The sequence below is a fragment of the Pagrus pagrus genome (assembly GCF_965226575.1).
Source record: "Pagrus pagrus genome assembly, chromosome: 3".
Lineage (NCBI taxonomy): Eukaryota > Metazoa > Chordata > Actinopteri > Spariformes > Sparidae > Pagrus > Pagrus pagrus.
In genome coordinates this window covers 9000675-9012022 of record NC_140187.1, presented here as the reverse complement: position 1 = coordinate 9012022, position 11348 = coordinate 9000675, and the positions used below count along the sequence as shown (strand labels likewise).

At 38.8% G+C, this 11348-nt stretch overlaps 1 protein-coding gene across 1 annotated transcript; it reads right to left on the bottom strand.

Moving 5' to 3' along the window:
• Positions 1 to 202: 202 nt before the first annotated feature.
• On the bottom strand, positions 203 to 11041 carry LOC311255326 (immunoglobulin-like and fibronectin type III domain-containing protein 1). The gene is made up of 24 exons (XM_084349718.1): positions 10881 to 11041; positions 8734 to 8807; positions 8447 to 8569; positions 8218 to 8354; positions 7989 to 8088; positions 7861 to 7902; positions 7731 to 7776; positions 7456 to 7639; positions 7212 to 7325; positions 6945 to 7107; positions 6514 to 6786; positions 5796 to 6410; positions 5580 to 5704; positions 5356 to 5497; positions 4958 to 5251; positions 4552 to 4848; positions 4292 to 4471; positions 3989 to 4117; positions 3593 to 3901; positions 3396 to 3481; positions 2828 to 3020; positions 2310 to 2606; positions 993 to 1319; positions 203 to 900 (listed from the first exon to the last, which is right to left on the bottom strand). The coding sequence occupies exons 2-24, from the start codon at positions 8783 to 8785 to the stop codon at positions 896 to 898; spliced, it is 4233 nt and encodes a 1410-aa protein (XP_084205844.1). The 5' UTR covers positions 8786 to 8807; positions 10881 to 11041; the 3' UTR covers positions 203 to 895.
• Positions 11042 to 11348: the final 307 nt, after the last annotated feature.

Sequence of the window (11348 nt, the reverse complement as noted above, 5' to 3'; positions counted from 1 at the left end):
AGTGCATGTGAAATGCGAGTGATTAATTTAGGTTAAAGCGACGCAAGTAAGACAGATTGTTGTTGAATGTAGGATTTATTTACATTTTGACATAATGATGAATAATTCAAGCAATAAATCGTCAAGTGTAGGAGTTGTATGTTTACGGATGCTCTAATGAGGTTTCACACGGAAATGCAGATCAAAACATTGAGACTTGTACGACAGTGGACAAGTCTGTCTTTAAATCAACAAACAAAAAACAGCTGATTGAAAATATATTAAAACGACGGCTTACTTTTCAGCATGCTAGCATTAACATTTATCTCAAAGCACAGCATTGCAAGTAAAGCCTTACAGAGCCACTGGAGTGCCTGTAGACAATACTTCAAGTGACAAGCTCATGATTACATTTAGGTTAAAGACAGGCAAATAAGACAGTTTGTCATTGAACAGGTAGGATTTATTTACATTTTGGCATAATTATTGATGATTCTAACACTAATAATCAATCGTACTGTCATATCATAAACTTCCCATGAGGAAGTAACTTAAGTAAACTAAGCAGATTTTCTGTCCTATTCAAAAAACAGCAGAAGAAACTAACTATAATCACCGCTCAGGGAAATACAGGCCAATAAATAAACATGCCTGGGTGTAAGATTAGCATATAATTAATGGTGGATCTCGGATGTTTCCTGTCAAAGTGTTCTTTACATCCACTACATAAACTGAGTAGATTTTACACTCAAACACAGCAGAATCTCATAGTTTGAATCTGCCAAATTTGTTATTGGCACTTTAAAACATGTTTCTTTCATCCTTTATTTTGTTCTTCACGTCACTACAGTGAATCACGATCGGCACATCCTTCACATTTCATTCATCTTCAGGAGTTCAGGCCCACTGAATCATCCTAATCTGAAAGAGGAGGTAGAGATGGGAGCAGTTAAGACATGCAGCTAGAGGAGTGGATTTAAGATGTAACGAATAATTTTGATGTGTTTTTTTACCTTCGACGACAAGTTTAGTCGAACACTCCACTCTGCCCAGATTGTTTTCTGCAATGACGGTGTAATCCCCACTGTCTCTGGACCCGACTTTGAGTATCACCATGGAGCAGACCCCACATGTGTTGGTGATGTAGTAGTTAGTGTTGGTGTTGAGGCTGATGTTGTTTCTGTACCAGGTAACATGGGGTCTGGGGTTTCCTTTCACCGCACAACTCATGTAGCACTCATAGCTCTCTGGACTCTTGTGTGTTTTCAGTGGAACAGAGAATGAAGGAGGCACCTCAAAGTTGCAGTCCTTGGAGGCAGCAAGGTTCAAAGAAAATGATTCTGAAAGGAAAGAAGTAAAAGGAAAGAAAAGTTACAAGGATGTGTTACATAACGATAGACATCCTTTTCATTTCTGTACCCTTTAGTCGTCTGGCAATCGATTCATTTATCTTGCTTTACTGTCTATAGCAGAGGACTCAGAAATATAAAATTCTCTTCTTTTCATGTTGCGTTTCATTTACACAAAGCAAACAAAACATTCATTAGCAATAATATCTGACCTTGCAGTATGCCCCTTTGCAGTTAGTTGATATTCTTTAATTGCCTTTTGGAAGGGAGATGATTTTATGAAATTGTCTTTTCTTTGAAATCGACATTCCTATTACACTCACATGTGTATTCACTTGTTTTCTAAACTGCAACTAATTATTATTTTCATTATCGCTTAACTCTGCCAATTGATTTCTCTAATAATTATCTAGTTTATGAAATGTCAAAAAGTAACAAGAAACATCCATCACAGCCTCTCAGAGCGCCAAGTGATGAACAGAGAAAAGACAGAAAAGGAGCAAATCTTCAGATTTTAGAAGCTGGAGCCAGCGAAAGTTTGTCAATTTTCCTTAAAGCTCTTATTTGTGAGAGAGTTGATTTTGGAGTCTCATTCCCATCTTGTCAAATACTGTCGCTTTCGGATGGCAGCCGACCCGACCTATAATCCCAAAGTGTCAGTATTTGACAGCTTTAAAATATCTGTAATTAATGACTAATCAATACAGTATATAAAAATGGTGATTCTTTTTTTTTGGCCTGACTAATTGATTATTTGACTCATTGTTTGTGGCTCCATACCCATCTACATCTGTTAACCTGGATTAAAGTCTAGTAAGTATGACAGTTCAAACCCATACTTCCAATTAAAAATGAAGACAAAACACAGAAAAGAAAGAAAAGAGGGGGAAGTTTTCATTTAACCTTCAGTTGTTCAACTAATTATGACTAATCAGCTCAGCTCTATGCTGCATAATTTATATCCACTTTTATTAAACCTGCCTTTTACTCTCTTCACTTCCCAGGTTGCTGAATCAGATGGTTTGGAAAGCCCCATGTCGTTCTTGGCATAGACCCGGAACTTATACTGCCTTCCGGGCAGGACATTGATGGCAGTGAACTTGTTATTGAAGAGATGGTCTGCCACAGTTTGCCAAGTACGCTTGACAGAATCAAGCTTGGTGATCATGTAGTGAAGCCTGTCGTCTTTCTTCTCATCTGGAGAGGGATCCCAGGAGACCGTCACTGTTCCTGACACGTTCTCATCCAGCTCCACAGGGCCTGGAGGCTTGGGGTCATCTGCAAACAGGTAGAAAAAGATTGTACAGTAAGTATCGTAATGCTTATCATGACAACAATGATACACACAGTTTTAAGATCTTTACATTTTCCCCACAATCCTTCAAGTCTAAAGTGTACTTAAAATCTTAATTCTGGCCATATCACAACAATTTTTGCTTCTTATTCACTTTGATATGATCACATTAATCTACAAAGCTTAGTCACTTATTTCACTGTACCTGTGATTCTTATCTCAACACTAGAGGTCTCCTGACCAACAAGGTTCTTGACAATAATAGTGTAGATCCCAGTGTCATGACGCTCTGATGAGGGGATCATCAGCTGTGATGATGTGTCAGAGTTGCTCACTGTCACATGCTTGGCTACAGGATGACCGTCCTTCAGCCATTTGATAGATGGTATTGGAGAGGCCTGTCAACATAAATAATAATAATTATTATTTATAGAGCACTTCACAATCTTTGTTCCAAAGAGCTTCACAAAGTCAACAAAACAAAACAGTTAAGCCGGTAAAATCATCAGGTTTTATAAAAAAAACAGAAAAACACATGGAAAAAAAAACCAACACAACAGATTTAAAACATAAAATAAATATAAAACACATGAAGAAGCAACACAACGGATAAAAAAACAAGGAAGAACATTTAAAAAGTCAACATGACAGACAAAAAACCCCCAAGAAACCAAAATAAACTACACAACAGATAAAAAAAAACAAAAGAAGCAGTATTAAAGCTAAACTCAGATAGGACATTAAGGGCTTTTTTGATGAATGTTATACTGAACCTGGAAGTTGAAGTTGACTCGAGCAGCGTTACCAGCTTTCATTACCATGAAGTTCTTAATTTTCCTGTCAGTGAAGTGAGGTTTCACTGTCACAATGTGGAGAGAGTTTCAGACAAAATTAATGAGAGAAATGATTAAATAAAGGTAAAATGAATCAAGTTATGATTGAAGACTGGTCACAATTACCACTGACTCACCTGGGGGAGGCATTGCAATGATATAATTGTCCAGCTCCTGAGGTTCACTGTCTCCACCCTCGTTGGTGGCTAAAACTCTCACCCAGTACATGGCCATTGACTTCAGACCCATAATAGTATAGGAGTTCATAATGACAGCACTGGAGTGACAGCGACTCCATTCTGGATCTTCTGCTGGCCTGAGCTCCACAAAGTATCCTTTGGCCTCATCTTGAACCCCCTCCTCCTCCGTGGGTTTGGTCCAGCCCAGCGATAAGGTGCTGTATGTGGAGTCTGTCACCTTCAGGTCAATGACTTTACCAGGGGGCTCTGAGAGGGTAAACAATTAGGCATTCAAGAACTAAGACATGAGGAATTAAGCATTGAGATAATAAGCTGTTTGGGATTATCACTCACTCTTTGGATCTCTTGCAAACACAAATTCAGAAGGTGTACTCGGCTCTCCGGCACCAGAAATGTTGATAGCTGATACACGGAACTCGTACTCGATGCCCTCGACAACATCCTTCACTGCATACTTTTTCTCTGTTGGCATGTCAAACAATATAGTGAAGACCATAAAATATCTAAAAAAAAATAGTTCTGTACATCTGCAGTTTAAGAAGGAGAGCACATTTAACTTGACAGTGTCACGTCTGTATTTAAACTTGTAAACAAATACATTAGATCTTGAACATCAGAAGTTCTTCATGGTCTTACCTCTGATTGGCTCGTCGGCTGGGTTGACCATGCCCCACAGATTACTTCCATTCTTGCGTTTCTCCACATTGTATCCCAAAAGGTTGGTGCCTCCAGTATTAGCTGGCGCAGACCAAGCCAGATTGATGCAGTCTTTGAACGCACTAACAATTTTGGGTTGAGAGGGAGATCCAGGGTACGCTGAAAGAATGATTCAAATTTAGAAAATGTCACTTTAACACTGTTGCAATACATTTTTGTGTGCTTGAAAGAAGGCTTACCCTTTGTCCCTGCCTGAATGTCATCGGTCTCCAACATCTCACTGACACCTTGATCAGTTTCAGCCCTGATGTGGTAGCAGTACTTCCTGCCATGATCCACATCACTGTCCCTGTATTTAGGCTCTGGGCCAATCTTGCCTAGTTTTTTCCAGCTGTTTCGGCCAATTTGCTGGCGCTCCATGATGTAGTCTGTGATAGGAGAGCCACCATCGTCTTTGGGAGGCCTCCATTTGAATTCAATGCAAGTTGAAGAACTTTCAATAATATCCACAGGGTTGAGGGGTGGTGTTGGTTTATCTGTAGCAAGACACAACAATAAAGAACAACCCTACTTATATACATGTCCTGCATGTATGTAACTCTTACAGATTAAGAACATACAGGTCTTAAAATGCAGCGTACAAACCTAATACAACAAGCTGTGAGATGGCTTCAGTTGTTCCACATTCATTTTTAATCTTGATCTTAATTTCTCCTGTGGTTTTGCGTTTGCACTTGCTTAGCAGCAGGCGGGTGTGTGAGTCAGACTTCTCAATCTTGATACCGGTGTCCTCCAGCAGCTCCTCCCCGTCATGGTACCACTGTATCTTCATGGGTTCACGGCCAACAAACGTCACCTTGAATGCTGCATCTTTCCCAGTTTTGATTGTAACTGGCTTTATGAACTCGGTGAGGTCATCCTGGTTAAGTCTTGGAGGATCTAGAAGAACAAGCGCATCTTTTCAAACTTTTATCACTCAGCTGAGACAAATATTGTTTTACAAATTTTTTACCGTAGTACCTCAAATTGACTGAGTACGATACCTTCAACTTTGAGCACAGCTTCTGTTTTGCGGCCATCAGCTTCACATCGGTACTTTCCAGCATCGTCTTCTTTGCAGCTTTTGATGATTAGCTTTCGATAAGTCTTATCTTTAACAATGCAGATATCATCTGTAGCTGTTATCTGAAATGCAGACACACACACACCAATGTTAACACACTTTAACACCTTACACTATTACTTTATCAACTCCTATGTTACTTACCTCTTTCCCATCTTTGTACCAGACTCCGTCACAGTCCTCACTGCTCAACTTGCAAACCAGTTCTGCATCAGTACCAATGATGGCGTTCACATCTGACAGTCCGCCGGTGAAATATACTCCTGGGTCTGAAGGAAATACAACCTTGCTGTTAACTGTGAACAGGAATATATGAACAACTGTACAATAAGTTAATTACTACGTGTTGATGCATCTTACCAACGACTGTATCAGGGACAAGTGGGCCTTTTCGCTCTCTCTTCTTTTTCCCTTTAACAGGCTCCTCTTCTTCAATATCATCATCCTCTGCAGGTGCCTCTCCCTCCTTTGCTTCTACCTTCTTCTTGGGTTCTGATGATGCAGATCCCTCCTCCTCCTCTTGTTCTTCTCCTTCTTCTTCTTCTTCTTCTTCATCCTCTTCCTCTTCTACATCCTCCACCTCCCCCTCTTCCACAACAGTGGTTCCATCTGCGCCTTCTACGGTCTTTGCCTTTGCCTTTGCCTTTACCTTTGCCTTTGCCTTTGTCTTTGTCTTTGCTTTATCCGTTTCCTTCCCCGTTGTCTTCACTTTAGCTTTAGCTTTAGCTTCAGCCATAGCTTTGGCTCTGGCTTCTGCTTCAGCTTTTGCTCTAGCCTCAGCCTCTGCTGCTGCTGCGGCGGCTGCTGCAGCTGCTGCTTCTGCCTCTGCCTTCGCCTTTGCAATTATCTCATCTTTCTGTTTCTGTACTTTAGCCTGTTGCTCCTGAGCAATCCTCAAAAGTTCATCTCCACCACCACCTGCTCTGGTTGTTTTGCGAGCTTTCTTCTTTCCCCGTGAGTTTGGATCACTGTCAACTAATGGGATACACAGTACCAGGACATTTTTAACATTTTCAATGATTGATAAACTTGCATTAAAGAATCTGTAAACATTTGATTCAAAATTTGTAAACAGTACCTTCCACTATAAGCCAGGCATTGCAGGATGAGTTTCCAGCCACAGCCGCATAAATTCCCTTGTCCAGTGGCATGCAGTCCTTTACCACCAATGTGTGAATCAGCATGTCCTCTGACACGAGGATGTCAAATTTCTCCCCTTGCTCCAATGGGATGTTCTTTCCCTTCCAAGTTATCTTTTTCAGGGGTTGTGAGACGAGACACTCAAACACAGCGTCCTCTCTTTCCTCCGCTTTCACGTCTTGAAGCTTGACCAAGAATTCCACCTCGGGAACTAGATGAAACGCATAATTATAGCTTAACATGATATCTTGTACTTACTGTCAACACGTATGGCAAATGTAACTGTTTTTGACATGCCGTACACTGTACATTGTACATGTGCACATGTTACAGTAGTGTATAGATAATTAATTTGGTGCATCATCTTACGTTTGAAGTCGGTCGAGAAAATCTTAACTCCATCAACCTCTACTTGGTATAACCCTGCATCTTCGGGGTCAACACCATTGATGCTAAACACAAACTTCTTTCCCACTTGCTTCAATCCATGTTTCACCTCCATTTCCGCATCAAAAGGAATCATAACTCCATCCTGTTTCAACATAAGCAGTCATTATTGTCTAAGAAATATGCAGTGTGTCTGCTTTCATTTAATTTATTCGTGAAAAAGTAAATATGTAAAATTAAACATCTCACCTTGTATATGAAGATTTTGCTGGCAGGGTCTTTCAGTGACATTTCAAGTTCAAACTCTGCAAGACCATCATCTTTCATTTCGATTGGCTTTAGGTTGCAAAGTCTTTCTACAACCTGTAGTAATTGGAATCAAAAAGAAAATGTTTATTTCCGTGAGATTGTTTACATTTCTTGTATAACAAAATTCAGCATGTTAGGCTGTGCACGTGCTGTATATTGGCATTTAAATGAAGCTGAAACACACCCTTTCTTGCTCTTGATCTCTTTCTTCCTTCTTCTCACTTAGTTTCTTCAGCATCCTGCGGAAATCAGTGACACCATACTGGGCACAGATGGCCTCGTAGTCTTTCTTGTCTGCACTCAACAGCAGATCCCAAAACTTATCATCAATTTCGGGTTTTTTCTCTTCCTTATGCTCCATGTCGACCCTACATGAAGTAAAAATAAACATTTGTAACACTTGAAAGTAACAATCACACATGGCAAGAAAAACAACAGAGATTTGTTTTTACTGCTTACTTATGTTTTAGGGCCTTTTTGAAGTCCTCAGGTATCTCTCTGATAGCTACAACAAAATCATCAGTTTGGTTAAAAATTTCATCCAATGAGGGACTGACTTTGAATTATTATAGATTGAATGTAGGCGTACCTGTTCTCGATTCTTGCATGGCTCTGTTTTTTTTAAAGCCAACTAAAGTGGAAGAAAGAGAGTCTAGTGAGACGGATGTAGTTTGTCTTAGTTTCTGTATAATTTATAATGGAATAGAAGTAACTGACCCTCAATAACATTAAGTGCAGCAGTCACAACGGCTTTTCCGTATTCATTTCTGGCAAAGCACTTGTATGTGTCAGCGTGATCCACTGTTACAGCAGGCATCTATCAGTCAATACATGATTGTTATTATTTTTTGCAAAACCAGGATAGCGTAAGACGGCTTTATTGGATCCATCAGTTTAGATTTTATTCAGATGAATATTTCTTATGCCACATGATCAGTGATCTCACCTGTAGTTGATATTCACCAGAGCTTGCATCAAAGCAGATTTTGTACTTTTCTTCATCAATTTCCCCATTATTTCTCATCCAGGTCACAGTTGGTGCTGGTTTGCCTGTAATTACTGCTCTGAAGATAACCAGTTTTCCTACAGAAATGGCAGCAAGAGTATATTGTTATGTTATTTTAGAAAAAAAAAAAGAAGTAAGGTTATGCATGTGATCAGAGGTGGTATTTTACCTTCTTGAATAGTTATAGCAATGGGTTTCCGGGTGAAGTCTGGAGTGGTCATGCCTTCGGGTAGTTCTTCCACATATTGGGTAATCATAACTCCTGGCACCCTCGACTTCTTTCTAATTTTCACTGTCATTAAATGGGATAAGTAATTGCATTATTTACATTTGTGAAGAAGATTTGAGTGCTTTAACACAGTTTTACTTCATATTACCTCTCAGGCGTTTCTATCTGCATTCAGTTTAAAATGCACATATTATTGTTTGGCTGTGATAAATAATCTGTCTACTTACCCTGCCCTGGAGCGGTTGGCTCCTCATCCTTAGTTTTACGTATTTTAAACATCTTGACTGAAACAACAGCTTCTCTGTGAATGAAAAAATGTTATCTTGCACTTAATAAGGCAACACTGTTTATATTGCATACATACCATTTTAATTGGTCTTCACTTTAGTGGTCACTTGGAATGTATAATAGGGTTATTTGTGCCTATGTCAGTGCTTACTGTAACATATCCTAGAATCTCAGTGTAGTCTAGAGCTGTTAGCATGGCTTGACCACTGTTAGCAACCGTCCCCATCTGTCTGACATGCGGTTAATCCCTTCCAGATGGTCTGAATCTGTAATGGCTATCACTTATCATTGTTTTAACAAGCAGCTTAAGGGAGTTGAATGTTCATGAATGTTAAGTAAAGCCTATCCTTGAAGAGATAGAAAAGATATAATGGGATACAATTTATTCCTCCTTCAGTGTGGGTTAAATAATATTATGGCATAAGTTTACTGTACAGTTTGTAAAGCCCACTTAGGCAATGTGATTGTGATTTTGGGCTATATATTGATTGATATATATGATTTTTGAACAATAAAAGTAATATCTGTGTCACAAATGGTGTCAGGGTCCCCAAGTTAGTAACTCTATCTGTGCTATAAATGAAAGAATTTCTATGATCAGTACATTCTTAAAATTCCCTTTGTAAATTCCTGCAAGTGACCGAACTAATTTTGCAGGCAGCAGGTCACATACCTCATAAAACTATCTATCATGACTCAGGAAGTGACGTAAACAAATGTAACATTAGTCAGAAACATCTTTGTATTCAGGTCAGGTCGCTTTCTTTTTAGCCCTGAATTATTTGGAGAAATAGGTGAAAAGATAAAAGGTGAAACCGAAAAGGACGTTAATTTCATCAATTAATAATTGATTTCTGCAAAAGTGCGTTATTAGTCAGGTTTCATGCTCAGTAGTCATTATTGAGTTAGGATAAGCTTCAGACACCGATTGTCAAACATCAACAAATCAAAAGCAAGTTATAATTATAACTGTAATTATGGAAAATAGTTTTGGTATTATTACAAAAATGTAATCTCAAAGACGAAGTGGGTCACATTAGCATACTGACATGTGACGTCAGAAAATTCAAAAATGCTAAAAGTATTGTCTTTTCCAATTTGATTTAAGAGTTAGAATGATCATCATATACTGTATAAAAATACCACTTACTTAGGGGTATAAGTATATGCAATATATATGATATAAAGATAAAATAGATTTCAAATTGTATCTTGTATAAAGTAAAAACCGATGTTGGCACTTTGTCTTTCCCATGCTTCTGTTGATCTTCCCAAGTTTTTATGATCTCATTAGTCAATTAGTTAATGACAGAAGCATGTTGTTCTTGTATTAGCCATTAGTTTGATAGCCACTTAAACTATTACAATACATTCAGTCAAATTGAATGATGCCAATTTCTGTTAGTTGATGAAGTACCTGCATGTTTAGCAGTTTAGCACACTCAGTGCGCTGCTGTGAAGCTATATTTGTCATGGAGAGAAAATAGCTGTGCCAAGGGTGTGAACTGATTTACGAATAACTTGTCAGGTCTATGACCCAAATCTCAGAGCTGCACTTAGCCGCAGAGCATACAGTTTTATTATTTGTCATTTTTTTGTGATAAAATATTGAATAATATATAATATTCAAGCTTGACAATATACTGCAACTCTTAGTCTTTGCAGGAGGACAGAGTTCAAGTGATTTTAGTGCGTCTCTTTCTATATTTACCACTTCTCTCTTGCGCTGATCATTACTGTGATATTGATCTTTCTTCAACATTTTCCTGTTCGCATTATTTCTCATTCAGCTAAGAATATTCTGCTCGTCTAACAGCATGTATAGTAAACAACATTTTACCAACACAGAATGGTTTTCACCATATTTAACTTGAAAGTTAATAAAATCATATAAACTGCTGTCAATATTTAATAAGAATTCTGACTTCAGCTAACAAGGGAGATCTCATTACCTAGTAATAAACAGTAACATGCAAACTGGTGTCAGATTAGGTCAAAGAACACACACATATTTACATAGATTAGTTTACAAAATACAGAAGATATTGATGATTGATTTTCCATCGATGTGTTAGAATGTACTTACAATTTTTTTCAAGTTAACTGCTGTCCTCTGCTGTGTGTTGCCAGCCAGGTTCCAGCGGATTCTTGTGCGTGGGCTTGGCGTTTTGAGAGGCAATAAAGTCTTTCAGAGACACTCGGAGCAACCTTACCCACTGCTCTTCCCTCTGCCTCTTGGGGATAGGTTTACTGGCATGTACTTTGGCCCCTAAAGTGCTATAGGTTCTTGAAAAGGGGGCACAAGTGGATATGCAGCAGTGAAACCTCCCAAATCCCTCCCTCAAAACTGAAATTTCAGCTTTAGCTGTGCAGCAGGGTGCTTTTGGCTGCTCTTTTTAAAAAGTCTCATGAGAAGTGAAGTGCCGTGGGTTGAGCTGCCTCTCCATTAGCTTAATTGCACACCTAGGCTGGCTGATCTTCATCCCAACATTTAACAAGAGGTACGTGTCAATTAAATACAGAGTGTTTGTTTTTTTTTTAGCTCTGTGCATTA

Coding starts and splice junctions, on each gene's coding strand:
- LOC311255326 (XM_084349718.1), bottom strand. CDS start 8,785: ATGTTTAAAATACGTAAAACTAAGGATGAGGAGCCAACCGCTCCAGGG. Junction 7,326..7,455: donor GAGATCAAGAGCAAGAAAGG/GTGTGTTTCAGC, acceptor CAATTACTACAG/GTTGTAGAAAGACTTTGCAA. Junction 4,849..4,957: donor CTCACAGCTTGTTGTATTAG/GTTTGTACGCTG, acceptor GTCTTGCTACAG/ATAAACCAACACCACCCCTC.